Raw genomic sequence first — 18,581 nt, forward strand, 5'->3', positions numbered from 1 at the left:
AAAACACTGCATTACAAAACTAAACAAATTTGACCAAAATGAAACTCAATAAATACACAATTGCACTTGATTACAGCCAGCCGACTGCATGGTATTATTGTAACGATAACAGTAAAAATCTACAAACCTTTTGCTTCTGTCTCATTTGTTGAACGCTCCTCAATTTTCTTTCTAGCATCTGTCAGTTGTTGCTATAATAATAATGCACCTTGTAACAAACCATGATTGCATGAGTAAAGTATTTTCAACAATTATCATTACCATCAGTGACTCATTGAGATTTAACAAATGAGTTTGTCTTTTCTGCCATTCTTGTTTGTTGATAGTCACCTGGCTATTGAGAGATTCTACTTCCAACTTGGTTTTCTCTAGTTGAGCTTTTACTTGCTCATGCCGCTGACTTTCCACCACCTACAATTACAAGATACAATGATATTATACTCAAAATAATAACTGAAAAAATGCTATTATTTTCATGAACACCTATTGACCATTGCCATGTGCTATACTGTATAAACTAATAAAGATAAAATTTGATAAAAACATAATATGCCTCCTGCCAAATCCACCAGCTAATTCAACAAGTATATATACATGTACCACAACTGCAACCAGCTGTCCATCCACCAATGACTAAGGCACCTCTTTAGCTATTCTAATTCAGATTGATTTTAATCGCAAATGCAAACAGATATTATGTTAATGAAGATCACTGACAGTCTGTCTAACACTCTTGTTCAATAAACTATAATTGTAATATCTAAACTCTAAATAGATCTAAACAAACGTGATGTACTACACTTACAGCAATAATGAACAAGCAGTACAAGCAAACAAAAGCCTGTTTCACAAATACACACACACACACCTGGAATTCCTGGAATTCTACCATACCCACTATGGGCTTCGGTTTACACACACACACACACACACACACACACACACACACACACACACACACACACACACACACACACACACACACACACACACACACACACACACACACACACACACACACACACACACACACACACACACACACACACACACACACACACACACACACACACACACACACACACACACACACACACACACACACACACACACACACACACACACACAGGCAGACTACCATACGCTCTCGCTGCACGTGCGCACGAAGGCATAAAAATACTTTATGAAGAACAAACTACACATATTGCAGATCCGTACTCTACTTTCTTGTTGGTTCGTAATCTCATACTCTCTAGACTGGCTTTTGCCTCTGATCCATCTGAGATCTCATGTTTGCTACTAACTCGGTCATCTCTTTACATTCATTTTCTTTCCTCTGAAGCAATTGACGAGTTTGTTGAATCTGATCATCGCAATTACTTCGAGCTCTTTTCGTATCAATGGCAGTCTCTTGGGCTTCAACTACAAGGCGGTCTATTTGTTCATTTTTCATGCTTAGTTCCAATTTGAAGTGTTCTTGAAGTTGGCTCAATTTTGATCTTGCCTCGTTTTTCTCCATTTCCAAATTAGACTGCACTTCCCTTAGCTTTCTTTCTTCTTCAACTAACTCAGTCTTGTGTCTTTCCTCGATAGCCTGTTTTTCACATTTCCTCTCTGCCTCAAAACGCTAAAACAAATTTCAAAGAACATAAGAGAAACAATCTCTGGCAACCTCAATGTCTTTGTTGATTAACTACAATAACAGTTAAATTTATCATTGTTATATCAACCAAACGTGTATGTACATATAAAGCATACAGTTCAGCTTACACAAACGATTTATCGCAGAATGCATAACATAACCTGCCCTGTATTTTAGTAATTACTGTAATTTACTGTTCTTCGTCCAAGTAAAGTAAATTGTTAATTATCAAGTCCCAATAAAATGAATTATAATGCGGCTACTAGGTATCACTTTCCAGAAAGATGAGATCGTTTCTGAATATCCGGCAAGTATATAGCACATTATTCCAATCAGAGTTAATTTGACTTCAGTAATGCAGTAACCTGGCACATGCACAGTCAGTCTTTGGTGGAGACATACCATCTTCTTACTGTTAATTTTATTTAGAATAAAGAGGAAGCCCAATCTAAAATAGTGACACGCCCCTGCATTCCAGAAGAAGGGGTTATCAACACGCAGGTTAGTTCCACGGGAAGAGACATATCATATTTTGCCAGTATTGGTAGAGATGTTAACTCTTGTTTCACCCTTTGAAAAGCACTTTAATGCGTTGATGACCAGTTCCATTTTGTATCTTTCTTCAGCAGTTGAATTAGAGGTAGAGTATAGCTAGACATATGTGGAAAGAATTTTCCAAAATAGTTAACCATGCCTAAGAATGATCGTAACTCTGACTGGTCTTTAGGTGCTTTCATCAATTGTATTGCCTTAACACTCTCATTTGATACTCTGATTCCTAAGCTGTCAATTATATGTCCCAAATATTGCACAGATGGTTGACAGAACGAGCATTTGTCTCTTCTAATACGGAAACCATGTTGCTGTAACTTTTGAAATACTTGGGACAAATTCTGCATGTTTTCTTGTTCATCTTTTCCTGAGATAAGAATATCATCCATATAGATGCAAATTCCTCGCACGCCTTCCAAGACTTTGGCTATTGTTCTCTGGAAAATGGCAGGCGCTGAACTGATTCCAAACGGTAATCGTCTATATTTGAACAGTCCTTTGTGCGTGTTAATCACCAGCCATTTTTGACTTTCCTCGGCCACCTGTAACTGGTTGTAAGCATCCTTCAGATCAATCTTGAAGAACATTCCCCCCCAGCTAGGGAACTAAACATTTCTGTTGGTATAGGGATTGGATATTGATCAACTACCATAATCCGATTGAGGGGTTTAAAATCACCGCATATCCTGATATCATCGTTCGGTTTAACAATGTTCACTGTGGGAAAAGCACATAGAGCAATGTTGACTGGTTCTAATACACGGTTTTTCACGTTCCTTTCCAATTCCTTCTCGATCTGTGCCCGTAGATGCATGCATAGGAGGTCGCCGGAATGGAAAGACCTTCAAATCCGCCTCTGGTCGCACAGAGATGCCCACAATCTCACTGCAGCAACCCAGTTCATCTGTAAATAATTCTGAGAACTGCTGTAATAGTTTCTCCACTGGTGCTGCAATCTCACTTGATTCTGTCAACATTACACCACCATGGTTTCCCATAGCTTCAAGATAGTCTATGCACACTGTCGCCATTCCAACCTTTTCCACCCAATCCATTCCCAGCAGGTTTGAGCCTTTTCATTGTATCACATAGAAATTGAATAGGTGCAAGGTTGTTGCAAAATCTAACCTGACCTGTCATCATGCCCTTAAATCTCATGATTCGACCTGAAGAATTTCGTAGCTGCTCCCTCTCCTTACTCAACTTGGGCTGTCCCAATTTATTCCACGCTATCTCATCCATCAAGTAAACTTCCGCTCCTGTATCAACTCTAAAAGTTAAGAAACAGTCATCTACTCGTACCTTCACCTCAAGTTCCTTAATGTATCTCAAACATTTTCTGCACAGTAAACATTCTTTGTGACAGAGTCAATGCAATAACTTGATTCTTCATCCTCCTGAGACGAGCTTCCTTCTAAATCTACCTTCTGGGAGTTTCGAGCTTGTTGTATCTTCTTTGTTCTCTGAATTACATCTCCTGGTTTAACAACTTTGCCACGCCTAAATCCCAATGATTTTTCTTGGTTCTCCGCCGTCTTCTTCGTACATTCCCATTGGTAGTGTCCTTCTTCTCTGCATTGAAAACGGACAAACCCTCGTCCGGCCTGGTGACGTTTATTGTAAGGTTTGCCTCCCTTCACATATTTTCTTCCTTGTAGATGACAAACTTTCCCTTGCGATTCTGTCGTTGCCTCACGTGTTGCCATAACACTATCTCTTGCTCCTTCCAACGTCTTAGCTAGGAGAATCACTTTATCCAATGGTTGCGTCAGTAAGTCTTCTTTCTCATACATCTTTTGTAGAATAGAGTCATCTTTAAGCCCTGCCACAAAAATGTCTCTCAATCTGTCTTCGTATTCTCCTGCCTTGAATGAACAATTCGTTGCGATTCGTTTCAATCCTTCGGCGTACTCCTGTGCAGCCTCTTCTTCCCGTTGAATTCGCCGATGTAATTTCACTCGTTCTACAATTGCATCGCACTTACGGTGAAAGAACATCTGATTCTTCTCAATAAGTTGTTCGACGTTAAAGTCTGTGATTTCCCTTGGCAGTACCGCGTTCTCCAGACGCATACGTATACCTTCATCTAGACATTTCAGAAATAAACTTCTCTGAGTGTCTTCCGTGATATTGTAATCTGTAACAGCTAAGTCCAGGTAGAACTTGAGCGAATTGATATTCCAACTCTTGAAACGCCGACACGAATCCTGAATCGCGTCTTCCTTTAACGTACCAATTGACCTGGTAAGTCTTTCAAAATCCTTGAATCCAAGAACCGGTTTCGAAGCCATCTGTTCGCAGCGCCAATTGTAGCATCGGACTCAAAGATTGGTAAGAATAAATGTAATTGAAACAAAGAAAACGCGTATCCGTTAGCCGGCTATCCAAATGACTGAGCTGCTCCGCCTATGAAACCCGGATGCCACGGTACAGTACGACTTAAGAGCACTGAAAGCAAGTGCAGGTGATTGCAATATCTCGTTTCCAGTCACTATGAGAATTACACGTACACTACTTTGATTTTTAATACACAGTTGTCACTTGCTCCTGTATTATGAGCACAATTTCTGATTCTGCAGAGGCATCGCTATGCATGAACCTGAAGAGGCCATGACCTCCCCAATATTAGTAGGTATGGCTTCTGAAATGCATGCTTCACAACACAAGGTCTCATAAAAGTTAAACCCAAGCAGCTGGCCTCCCCATGCAACTTTGAAAGTCCAACAACACTCTTGGCAGAAACTAACTGTTGGTTTCTAGCTATAGTAGCAGTTGGTTCGAAGACGGAAATTTGCTGCATATGTTACGATGTGGAGCATGCGCAATGCATGCCATCTTGGTACCAGCGGGCATATGCATTAGGTCAGCAGCCTGTACTTTCGAACGTGTACTTTTAGATCTTACTAGATAGAGATCAGAGAAGGTGAGGCCCAAGCCCTTTGGGCTCCCCTGGATCTGCCACTGCTCACAGTGTGTCAGCTAAACTCCTTAGCCATATAAATACATTCATTAGGCAACTAATCTATAAACACATTGATGACGATACCTGCTCTTGCTTTCTTTTCAATTTCAATTCATCCAATTCATCTATACAGCAACAACAGTTAAAATTTCTAAGTTAACATAACAGTCAAACAAGCCATCAACAGTTCACACACACACACACACACACACACACACACACACACACACACACACACACGCGCGCGCGCGCGCACACACACACACACACACACACACACACACACACACTCGTAGCTCTGAAGCGACGGTGTAAACACAGCTTCATTTACTAGTTTGTACTGTAACAAACCTTGTCATAGGGAGCATTAGAAAATAGACGGCCTGGTGTCCAAGGCTGTTGTGACCACGCCTACTTGTTACTGCCGACTAGCAAATTTTTGGGAATTTCGAACACTGTAATGTATTCTGTATTTTATTTACAACTGTTCAGAATTTGAATTATCGAGTGAAGCAAAAATAATTACATGGTAGGCTAAGTATAAACGGTAAAACAATATTCTCTAGATATATAGACATTGTACGCTAAATTGCTGAAAAGCGCTAATGTAGTCATCACACTATGAGGTTATTTCGAGCTACCAAAAAAATAAGAAGAACATTACACTGATTGCGTTAGCCACGTTCTATAGTATGTTGTGCACGTGATGAGTTAATGACGTCAATGATATGGTACAATCAGCACAATGACTGACGGCGAAATAGCGTACGTAGCCGGTCAAGAATGAAAACCACTGGCAATAGCGAAACGCTTTACGTTAAAGTTCAAACTTGAATACAACCAGGAGGCGTCACTTCACTGGGAGGAGTTAATTTCTTCCGGAGACTACATACAAACTCCCACGGAGGTCAGAAGTATGCACACGACATTTGGTGCAATCTATCTCTCTATCTACGGCACGCCGCATTCTACCGCATTCTACCGCAGTTCAGTTGATAACTCTCCGCTTATTACAAGGATATGTTGACACACTCTCACTGCTCAGCTGCTCATTCAGAACCAGACGATGGGAGAGATCAGCGAGCACCGGTGCATGGTCTCTCGAAAGGATCGTTTCCTTTTGTACGCCTTCTGTGCAGCAACGTTGATACTGGTTGCAGCTACTTTCTGCTTGTTTGCTCTACATCAAATCAGAATTGACCAACTCCAGGCTCACATCAACGACATACAAGATAAACGAGCAGCAAAGATCAACTCTGTAGGAAAGAATGCAGACGGTCACGGCATTGACATGCTACATCGTTACGTTAGAGAAGCTCTCGGTGGCAAAGTCGACAATAAAGGAAGCACTAACATGGACAAACTTGTAGAAGAGATGATCAATATGCAGGTGAAAAATTATTCAACTCCTTAATTAACTAATTACACGTAAATGCATGATGGAACAGTAGAAGTAGTATAGTCATTAAATTGCTTGTATACTTCTCTCGTACGTGCAGCTGCGATCACTGCGAGCTCACTGTATCGCAAACGAAAGAGTCTGCATTCAAGGTATTGATAAAACAGCGTATCTTTATAATTAGGGATTATATAAAGAAAGATGGGTATATGTTATCGTAGGTCCCAAAGGAAGCGTGGGAGCAAAAGGTGACAATGGTAAACGGGGACCACAAGGTACAGAAACAGATTTAAAGCACTTTGTTCAATTGTTATTCATTTCTATGATACTTATTAAGGCCAAAAGGGCCAAGAGGGATTCGTTGGACTGCAAGGCGAGAAAGGTGAAAAAGGTGACGTGGGACCGCGTGGAACTAGCATTGGTATGTATTGTTGCTATTCGACACACACACACACACACACACACACACACACACACACACACACACACACACACACACACACACACACACACACACACACACACACACACACACACACACACACACACACACACACACACACACACACACACACACACACACACACACACACACACAAACACACACACACACACACACACACACACACACACACAAACACACACACACACACACACACACACACACACACACAAACACACACACACACACACACACAAACACACACACACACACACACACACACACACACACACACACACACACACACACACACGAGGGAGAGAGAGAGAGAGAGAGAGAGAGATGAGAGGGACTGTGCCTGTGTTTGTAGAGAGGTATATATCGTAGCATTGACTAGTGTGGGCTAAATCCTCATTATTTGTGGACGTGGTCTTAATATTTTTGGACTTAAATACGTAATGCTTGTAAATGCTTTAATCAAATATCGGAATACTAGGGCTTCACGTGTGAGTCACATGTCCATGCAATATAATATTGAATCTAGTGGACAAAGACGTTTGTTATTAAATTAATCGAGCCAACGTACTAGTGACGCTTAATTAACCAAACAACTGCATTTAATTTCTTTGAGTGTAGAGTATATATAATGGATGAACACAACCGTAATGTCTACCCCGCTACCGATAGGAAGTATTATGCAATCTTGCTTTAGTCGGGTTTGCCTCTTCTTGTCTTTGTCAATTTTCTAGCGAACGAGCATGCTTAGTAGTCAGTCTTGTGGTCTAGTGACATGTTTAAACCATGCAGCCGATTGCACACGTGCAGGAACGTATAGCTAACCAAGTACACTGTGAATCTGGGTAAACATACGGATATCTAGTGTGTGGATAACTACAAGTCAATAATAAGTGGGTGTGTCCCATGGCATCTTGAAGTCTACTGGACTCTAGGCCTCCATTTCTAGAGGTCAACGCTACGCTTCTGGAAATGTAGATATAGACTAGGATAAAGACATAAATCATTTCTGTCAACGTATTAGTTTTTATACCTTCTTCTTACTATACTTTTGATTTTTAGACCCTCCCGTCATCACTCGTTCTCCAGTCAGCATGACCGTATTACAAAAAGGAGTAGCTGTCTTCAAATGTGAGGCGCGTGGAACACCAAATCCTACAATCAGTTGGAGAAGACTGGATAACTCGCCGCTCCCGAAATTGCGAGCTTCTGTATTGCTCACTAAAGCACTAAGAATCGTTGATATCCAACAAGAAGATGCAGGATCATATGTATGTGAAGCTAAAAACGTGTTTGGGTTAGAGCAAGCATACGCCACTCTTGCCGTTCAAGGTATCACTTCTGTTCTATCGAACACATATATTACATTATTATTGTATGTAAAATAAATATCTTTAACTTGCAGCTCCTCCATCTTTTGTTAAAGTGTCTTCTGACGTTGTTTCCGTCTTTCCCGGAGACGATGTCAAATTGGACTGTTTGACGTCAGGATATCCCATTCCAACGATTACTTGGTCTCGAGTAGATGATTTGCCCAAGTCCAGCAAAATAGAGAAGAACGGAACTCTCATTCTTCGTAACGTGACGCAATCGGATGTAGGTCAATACATCTGTACAGCACAAAACGATATTGGAAACAAGACTCACTCTCTCACTCTCAGACTAGATTTAAATAGTTAGATTAACAAATTATATTAATTGTCTATGGATTGTAATCGTCGTTGTCGTATTTGTGTTAGACATTCCTACTCTTCCTGGAGAAGCTGTTGTTAATACGGACGCTCTACTCAAGTGTCACCTTTGTTCTATCCGTGGATATTCATTGACGTGGGAAAAGATTGGCGGCAGTCTTCCAGCAGGAAGGACGACGCAAAAAGGTTGCACTCTCATTATCAAAAACACGACACTGGATGACAGCGGAAGATACGCGTGCATCGCAACCAAACAGACGGGAGAGAAACTGAGACACGAAGTACCGTTTACAGTTATAGGTCACTCGATTCCTTTCTATCATGCATGAGCCATGTTATATCAATGTTATTTTGACTGCAGCTCCTCCTCGTATCACCAGTTCCATTTCTCCTATCGTTGCTGTTCGATCACAAGGAGAATTAGAATTGCGTTGTGCTGCTGTCGGTCCACCCGCACCGGACGTCTACTGGACTCGAGGCTCACAACGGTTGACAAGCAGCAAAGCAGGACTCTTAGAAATCAGAAAGATGGACAAATTGTCCGTTGGCTTTTACCGCTGCCATGCAGTCAACCGCTTGGGCCAAGATGCTAGAAATACAAATATAGGTAACTATTAAACATGAATTTTTGAGTTCTAGTTACTTATTATCTTTTCTATGTTTGAAGTAATATCTCAGTTGCAATTTGTGCACCGTCCACCATCCAAAGTGACTGTCAACAAAATATCTGAAACAATATCCATCAACTGCTCGGCTACCGTCGCACCCGGTCTTCGCGTTGACACGCATTGGTCGATAAATCGTAACAATAAGAAAGAATCTGGATGCGATAAAAGTATATCTGTGTTTTCGAATGGAACGCTGGTTATTCCTGATGCAGATGAATGCGGCATTGGTGTCTACAAGTGCAACGCTCAACATGACGGTGAAACTATTAGCACGTCAATGCAAATTGTCGTATCGAGAGGTATACACATCTGTAGTTCTATGCATGTAAAGACAACAAGGTTAGTTATTTGTAACATTTTTGTAGATACGAATTGGATGTTGACAAGTGACTCGTGTGGAGGATTCAGACAATCTACGTACGACAGATCAGTTCGTTACGCAGTTTCATTGTCTAACGTATGGGATAAATCAAAAATATACGCTTGTCCTTTTGGATATCACTGGGCATCTACCGATGAAGGACGAAAAATATTTAAAAATGTTAATAGTTCGGGTGTCCGTGTATATTTCAGACAGTGTAACTGGTCCGGTTATGTGTGGGAAGGCAAGCACCGTTATATCTTCAGATTTCGTGATTCGGCGTCAACCAATGCTTACAAACATGCTGGTAACTACGATGAGTTTCAAGTTGTGTACACCAGTACTACCAGAAATTTCGCCGGTATTGTCTGCATTAAAAACTGATCTGACTTAATCAACGTTTGACTATTATAGCATTTCCTTGCGTTGGTATCGTTAGTCTGTGTTGCTTCTTTCATGCTCTTGTGATAAACTAATTCTTGTTTATTTTGACAACAAAACATTCACCCTACTACTCAAGCTAACTCTACGGTATTTTCGTTACTTTCCGTCTACTTCTAGTAATCGTTCTACCTTTTCGTTTTCAAAGACATGACATTAGTACGCATAGCCTGCATGTTGTCTTTGGTCGTCTTGAAAGTAATTAATTCTGTAATTGCTAAAACTTAGAAATATTATTTTTCAAATTAATTTATGTGCAAACTTTAAATTATTCATTTTACCACGAATTGTTGCATTTTGGTCGAGCAAGGTGTTTCGTTCTTTAGAAACCCACATTGTTGATTACGACTTAAGTATACTAAGTCTTAAACACTCGTAATAGGAAGTGGCGGATCTAAAGAGTGGCGCAGCAAGAGTGCTCCCCCCGTTTTCGGGCCCGGAAGTAGTCAATGGAAAAAGCTTGCTAGGTATGTGAGCATACGCAGACTGTGCATGTATATATGATGCCTTTGTATTAAATTTGTGATTTCGGCAAAAGCTCCTCCTCCTCGTGTGATTCACGTGCGTAGCTCAGCGACTGCGCGGAAGAGCCTGACTTGCAAGGCTAGTGTCATTTTGAGATACTATAGTAGTGTAGTGGCACCTAATTCGAAACAGTTTTGGCCACGCTTTACTTCACGATCGTGTATCTTTTTACCGAAGTGCTTGATTGGCTTGTACCCTTGTAGAGTAACTGTTGACACTTCGACAGAGCGACGCTCGTTTCGGTCGACCACCTTTCGACACCGCGGTTGCGCAGAATGTGGGCGATTCGTGAGAAATCTTTAGCTCTCCCAGGGATCCTAATTCGGAACATTTATTTTCTCCCAGATACAACTATCACATCGCGTTGCGATTTTGTCATGTGTTTATCTAGTCTGTACTCACGATGTAGAATAATTTTGGTGAAGGTTTAGGCTCTGGCTACCATTTTCTCCTCATCTTTCCGAAGGTAAGCTAAATCAACCTGATTCTCTCTAGCTAGTAATCGTTTATTAGTGTAAAAACATGGTACAAACGATAACATATATATATATATATATATATATATATATATATATATATATATATATATATATATATACTACCATGGCACTTGCACGATACATTTGGTGTGAATTGCAATGTGGTATACAGACAGTAATTTCTCTCAATGCCTAATTGAAATTGATCACTTGCGCGGTAGTTTTGAGGCACATACAAAATTGTTACTGTCTGGATTTTATTGGTATGCACTCACAGACTATCTTAGCACCAGTCATCTCCGTCCTGAAGTGGACATCTCATTCAACGAATGTGTACTAGTCTATACCGACCCCCGACTCAATTACATGTAGCTATACAGGCATAAACAGCTATTTTTATTGCAATGAACCTTTGAAAAGCACACTGCTACGCATGTACACGTTCCCTTGTGGCTGATTCTGCACGTGCATGGGTGGAGCGAGCGAAGTAAACTTTTCTCAGCTGTGTTTCTGAATACATGTCAACGTTTGCTTCGTCTCAATCTGCTGCTTTCCAAGAAGCAGTTGATGCTGTTAGGTCAAAGCGTTTATCAGTTCGTCAAGCAGCAAAGATCTATGGCTGTGCTACAATTAACAACTCTCTACAGCCATGTCCGTGATGTTGTTAAACACCAGCAAACTGGCAGGCCTACCAAGCTTTCAGAGCTAGAAGAGAAGGTAGTGGTTCGTGCATGCATAGCTCTAGAAACAATTGGCTACCCAGCTACACGTGACCTGGTTGGGCGTGTGCTCAAGCAATACCTAGCAGATGTTAGTTGTCAAAGCTCTTTTCTATCAGGCGAGCCATCAAAGAAGTGGTGGAGTGCTTTCTTCAGACGCTAGCCAGAACTAACTGAAAGAAAACCGCAGCATCTAACAATCCAACGAGCCAAGTGTTGCATACCTGAAGTTAAGCGATGGTTTCTTCACTAAAGTGGAGAAAGTACTGAGGGATGAAGGTCTGCTAAAGCTAAAGTACAGTGACCTTGTAGCTCACCTATGGAACTATGATGAAACAGGTCTTTCCACTTCTGTAACTTCTACAAAAGTCATTGTCAGAAGAGGAGACAAGCACGTTGTTGAAGTAGGCAGTGGACCCGGCAGAGAGAATATTACAGTGCTAGCCTGTGGATCAGCAGTGGGCAAAATGCTTCCTCGCTATGTTGTGTATAAAGATAAGACAGGCGATCCAGCATGGATGGAAAATGGCCCCATTGGAACAAGATATACCAGCAGTGACTATGGATGGATGGAAGAAGCACATTCACAGAATGGTTTTGCTCTGTCTTTTTGCCACCTACAGAATCAGTGCCTGTGATGCTTACTCTAGATGGTCATGGCTCACACATTCGTGCCTTACACGAAATGCAGCTATGATCACCCGACAACAGCGACACCAATCACATAAAAAATAACATCCATCTTCAAGGAGCATTTTCAAGCCAAGCTCACCAAACCTGCCTCTAAGAGCGGAAGACTTCAGCTCAACTATTACGGAGAATCAGTGACTAGCGAAGAAGCCGTACAACACCTCAGAGAAAGAGAACTCCAAAAGAAAGAAAGAAAGAAGAAACGAAGGAATGCCGAAGTTGACTTAGCTTTGCCCCTTAGAAGTTGTCAAGAAAATTTGTGCCAACGATGTGGTAAGGACTATGAAAACAATACCAATGATGATCAGTAGTGCTGGCTAGGCTGCGATCAACAGGCTGCAGAGAGTGGTATACCAATACTAGTGTGCCATGTTTACAGACATGCCTGATACGGCTGAGTTGTGGATCTGCCCAGCATGTTCTTAAATATCTTTTATAAATTCTTCCTTGAGCTCAGTAGAAATAATTTCCTTTATGTAGAAACCATTTCTCTATGTAGGAGTGACGTTGGCATCACATTGTAAATGGCTGATATTAATGAAAATAAAATAATGACGATGTTGCAAAATTCTAGACTCAAGACGTCCATCTGACGAAAAGATGAACACTTCCTATGCTGTAAATTACGTTGCTCAGGCATATTCACAGTTCCTTTTCGTCTCTGATAATAGTTAGCAGTCTTTCACATCGTAAATGACACAGAAACCTCTCAAAAATCGGTTGAAGATTAATGGTCACTACGTCTTTGGCGATTAACATCTACAAAAAACAAATAATTGAAGCTAAATCTTCATGATTTCAAGAATACGCAACAACACCCTAACTAGGCAACATTGGAACGTGGTCTACCCTGCTTGGCAAGCACAAGTCCTATCCTCAGTAGCCGTGCATGTAGCTTTATCTCTTCGGTACTCGGAGCGCACAAATCAAGACTCTCGCAAACGCGGTTAGCTAATTAGCAAAAAAATCGCTGTTCCGAATAGACCTTTTCTGCGGGCGTGGCACTAACGACGTCATCACGGGACGCTGGGGTGCTACTTTGATCTCTTGGAGTTTGTTAAACGCGTAAGTCTAGAGCGAAAGCAGCAAGTTTTCTTTTCGAACTTTTACTAGCGCGTATAGCGATGCATCGAATCAGGTAAGGCCTCATTAGGACCCGGCTCTTGTGCGTTTTGATTCTTTGGCAGACATGAACAACCTCTTTCTGATCTCTGTCGTGACTCTGCGCGTCATTTTGAGTGATGCTGTAACATTTAGACTTGACATGCAGACGTGAACTGTGGGTACAAATTTGCGTACGTAGTAGGATACGTGTTTTGTGTGTGTTGGACGTTGTGATGTAGGTAGCAGGTAGGTAAATTGCTGTGGGTAATTGCGTATTATTACTACGCCATAAATATGAAGTTGAACAGCAAGTGACAGTGTGTTGTCTCCTGGAGCATGTGACACAGTAGACCAGAATGATAGTGAGGCCAATATATTGACATATATAATATAAACAAACAATAATTGATATCATTAAGATTAATTGTACGGTGTTAATTAAAATCTATTTCTAAATAGACTGCTTGGTAAGTTCTGTGAAATGCCACCAGTAAATAGTTGTGATATAAACATGACATGAGCTGATGGGATACATGTATTGCAACCAATGCTTAGACAGTGTGGTGGTGTTTATAACCTGAGAAAAAGATGACTGCAAACACCTATCTGAAGGACGTTCTGCTAATTAATATTTCCGTTGCATCAATGATGCATGTCATTTCTGAAGAAATGGCTCGAAACGATTGTCATAGACTTCAATGTAGAGAATCTCTTGACTACCACCAGTCGATGTCATTCAAATAATAATACAGAACGTTGATTCATGTGATAACTGTTGTGAACAAGAGAAAGGTCTTTTATCTCTAGGCCCATAGGAAGACGAACCATAGCTCGAAAAAAACTCTTTCAAAGGTAAGAGAATGTCGTTTCTTTGATTGGCTGTCTGCAAATGTTGTATGTCTCTTTAACCAGTATTTAAGTGAACTGGGAGCATACTTTAACAACCAAACAAATTTTAAATTATTTAACTGCAGAATCATGTGTAATAACAAGGTCTTTTCATCATTATCCTGAATTGCCTCAACTCTTCATTTCCCTTCCATCCTCATTCGCCGTTCAAGTAACTTGATGCAGTTCTGCTTTTCCTTCAATTTCTGCTGCAGCTCCAAAAATGATGCATTGCACAGTCAGAACTCAAGATGAAATCATGCATTCCTTTCCTGTACCTCTCAGTAAGAATACCACCAGACTTGTCTAAAGACTTCCTCTTCACGTCGGTCATTCTCCAGACGACGCACATTCTAGGAAGTATTCAAAAAGTGCAAACCAAACCATTTGGTAAGTGCGTATACCACACAGAACACATGTTATCGATATCGTACCACGTACGCAAGTTTGTACCCACAGTTCACGTCTGTCAAGTCCCGATGTTACATTAACACTCAAAATGATGTGGCAGAGTCACGACAGAGATCAGAAAAAGGTTGTTCATGTCTGCAAAAGACGCAAAACACACAAGAGCCAAGGCCTAATAAGGCCTTCCCTGAATCGATATATCGCTATACGCGCTGGTAAAAGTTCGAAAGAAAACTTGCTGCTTTTGCTCTAGACTCACGCGGTTAACTTACCAAACTTCAAGACATCAAAGTAGCACCCTAATGTCCCCGTGAGACGTGATGACGTCGTTAGTGCCACGCCCGGAGAATATATTAGGGCAAATTTTTTTCGATGCCCGTTAAATGTCACCATGGACTCTTAGTGTGCGTTACATAGCACGTGTTCAAAGCGTACCCGTACGTTGTAGCGCGCATCACATCGCACTGAGTACAGCATCATGCATGGTGTACAGTGCTGTACACGTACACCTAAGTTCGTTGGCGTCGGAGGTCTTTCTGCTATTATCAACTTTTGAAGCGAGTTGCGTGTAAGTTTAGCTAGCATAGGGATTGTGCATGTAAACATCTAATACAAAGTATACTCTGGTAGCAGCCAAGCTAACTGTTATTTTGTGTGCGTACGTGTGTGTGCGTGTGTGTGATGTTTTAGATGTCTCAAATGTTTACAAATAATAAATAAATAGCAATTAGAATGTGTATTCTGTTGATAAATTGGAGAGGATTGAAATACTGTGGAACAAACATAGTAAACTACTATTCAACTAGATAACTAGATGTTACACAGGAATGCTGATGTATTAATTAAACCACATTATACAAACTGATTGTTTCCGGGTTTTTCCATCTGCTTTCGCATTTCTTTTGTTATCCAATTAATCTTTGTTCCTTTGCCAACTTGCACACGATGAGGGGTAGGAACAGGTCTTCTGATCACTGTAGATGTGTCGCCAGTCAGTCCATGAGTATAATCAATTGCCTACAGTTACATGAACGTAAGTTATGAAGAAGTCTTCTTTATGTAGTGAGGTATTGTTGCTTACAGCAGCAGGACTAGCTCTTGCATAAGTATGATCAGACACCTGTAATGCAATAAACAGGTGCTATCTTTCAAATTGGTTTGTTGAACGAAACAAACTGTAGATGTACAATGCCTACCATAGAACATTCAGATGCTTCAGGTTCATCATCAGTCAACATGTGGAAATGGTCTGTGTCCTGTCAACAGGTCTTTTATTGCGATGTCATGAAATGTCATTAATTAGAACTAACTATGAAACTTACCCTATGGACAATATCTTTTATCCTTTTTGTTTCTTGCACGTCTGGAGCTCTAAGTTGACAAACATACAAGTTGGCTATATGTGAAACACCTCGTAAGGCGAGCTCTGATACTATAACACATCTGTCTTTCATTTTCTGCCTTTCTTTGCTGACACTCTGTAAAATCCTTTGACTTGCTGTTCATTCTTCTTTCCTGGAGCCACTTTTTTTGTTTTCTTGTACATTGCTGTAGATGGTGTATGCTGATCAAGTCTGCTTGTTAATTCTGCTTGTTTCAGGTGAGACAGTACATTTGGCAAATACATAATGTTAAAATTGCCTTGTTCAATTCTTTGGCATATCGTGTGACAAAGTGTTGTCACCAAATTGAGTTGTGTTGCACTTGCTGCAAAGCATAACACCTAGTTAGTCTCTTTATAGTGTTGTTTATCTATCTATCTGCCAAGTAATATCATGATAATTCCTTATTTCACTACTAGGACATCTAAAGTACATAGTCCAAAGATCATCTGCTTGTCTATGTCAGTTGGTTTACAATGAACTATTGCATCTAACTTTTTATTTAAAAAATATGGGTAAGTCGCTTTAATACTGGATCAATTGTCAGAGCCAATTACAACTGGTCAGACAGACATTGAATGTTTTTTTAATTAGTTGAATTAATGGTCAGGATGTTTGTCTAGCTTTGTTGAAAATTTGATAGCTGTTTGAAAAGTGAATTCTGACTTTTTGGTCTTACTTAGAATAGATAATCTATTCTTGACTGCTATTATTAGTAAAGTTCAGCTAGAATTTGTCTGATGTGAAATTCGGCTGATCACATTGAAATGGTTTACCTTAACTAATAATTATTGTAGCACCCTAGCTTCGTCTGTGCCAATCACTGTCCAGTATTCGCTTACAATAAGTGACATATCCCACTTCCGCTACATATTGACCGGTCAATAAATCGGGCGTATAACTGCCTGGGCTGCTGGTTTATCAAGATGTGAATTGTTTGTGCAAGGATATCAACGCCTCAGCTGGGTGCTACAAGCCGGTTATAGACCTTCTGGCAAGTGTATAAACGAATACACTGTACACCCTTCTGCATATATATAAGTCCATATCTACATGTCAACAAAACTCTTGAATATCAAGACACAATCAATAAATTGTCTGAATTTATAAATCTAGCAAAACACTGCATTACAATACTAAACAGATTTGACAAAACTGAAACTCAATAGATACACAATTGCACTTGATTACAGCCAGTCGACTGAATGGTATTATTGTAAACGATAACAGTAAAAATCTACAAACCTTCTGCTTCTTTCTGATTCGTTGAACGCTCCTCAATTTCTTTCTAGCATCTGTCAGTTGTTGCTATAATAATAATGCACCTTGTAACAAACCATGATTGCATGAGTAAAGTATTTCAACAATTATCATTACCATCAGTGACTCATTGTGATTTAACAGATGAGTTTGTCTTTCTGCCATTCTTGTTTGTTGATAGTCACCTGGCTATTGAGAGATTCTAGTTCCAACTTGGTTTTCTCTAGTTGAGCTTTCACTTGCTCATGCCGCTGACTTTCCACCACCTACAATTACAAGATACAATGATATTATACTCAAAATAATAACTGAAAAAATACTATCATTTTCATGAACACTTATTGATCATTGCTATGTGCTATACTGTATAAATTGATAAAGATAAAATTCATAAAAACATAATATGCCTCCTGCCAAATGCACCAGCCAATTCACCAAGTATATATACATGTACTACAACTGTAACCAGCTGTCCACCCACCAATGACTAAGGCACCTCTTTAGCTATTCTAATTCAGATTGATTCTAATTGCAAATGCAAAGAGATATTATGTTAATGAAGATAGCTGACAATCTGTCTAACACTCTTGTTCTATAAACTATGATTGTAATATCTAACTCTAAACACATCTAAACAAACGTGATGTACTAAACTTGCAGCGATAATGAACAAGCAGTACAAGCAAACAATAGCCTGTTTCATACACACACACACACACACACACACACACACACACACACACACACACACACACACACACACACACACACACACACACACACACACACACACACACACACACACACACACACACACACACACACACACACACACACACACACACACACACACACACACACACATATACACACATCTAAAAAATCCTAAATGTCAGGAGCTGCCTCTCAGAGGTCACGCCCTCCATCTGTTAAGCTGGTCCTTGTGCGCTACT

The 18,581-nt window shown here is 40.3% G+C and overlaps 1 protein-coding gene across 1 annotated transcript; it reads left to right on the forward strand.

The window, feature by feature from the left end:
- Positions 1 to 6,222: 6,222 nt before the first annotated feature.
- On the forward strand, positions 6,223 to 8,692 carry LOC134198104 (roundabout homolog 1-like). The gene is made up of 6 exons (XM_062667439.1): positions 6,223 to 6,546; positions 6,656 to 6,707; positions 6,777 to 6,830; positions 6,893 to 6,976; positions 8,075 to 8,344; positions 8,418 to 8,692. The coding sequence occupies exons 1-6, from the start codon at positions 6,223 to 6,225 to the stop codon at positions 8,690 to 8,692; spliced, it is 1,059 nt and encodes a 352-aa protein (XP_062523423.1).
- The last annotated feature ends 9,889 nt before the right edge of the window (positions 8,693 to 18,581 follow it).

Source organism: Corticium candelabrum, chromosome 1 (genome assembly GCF_963422355.1).
Source record: "Corticium candelabrum chromosome 1, ooCorCand1.1, whole genome shotgun sequence".
In the NCBI taxonomy this organism is placed as follows: domain Eukaryota; kingdom Metazoa; phylum Porifera; class Homoscleromorpha; order Homosclerophorida; family Plakinidae; genus Corticium; species Corticium candelabrum.

Coding starts and splice junctions, on each gene's coding strand:
- LOC134198104 (XM_062667439.1), top strand. CDS start 6,223: ATGGGAGAGATCAGCGAGCACCGGTGCATGGTCTCTCGAAAGGATCGT. Junction 6,708..6,776: donor CGAAAGAGTCTGCATTCAAG/GTATTGATAAAA, acceptor ATGTTATCGTAG/GTCCCAAAGGAAGCGTGGGA. Junction 6,977..8,074: donor ACCGCGTGGAACTAGCATTG/GTATGTATTGTT, acceptor TTTGATTTTTAG/ACCCTCCCGTCATCACTCGT.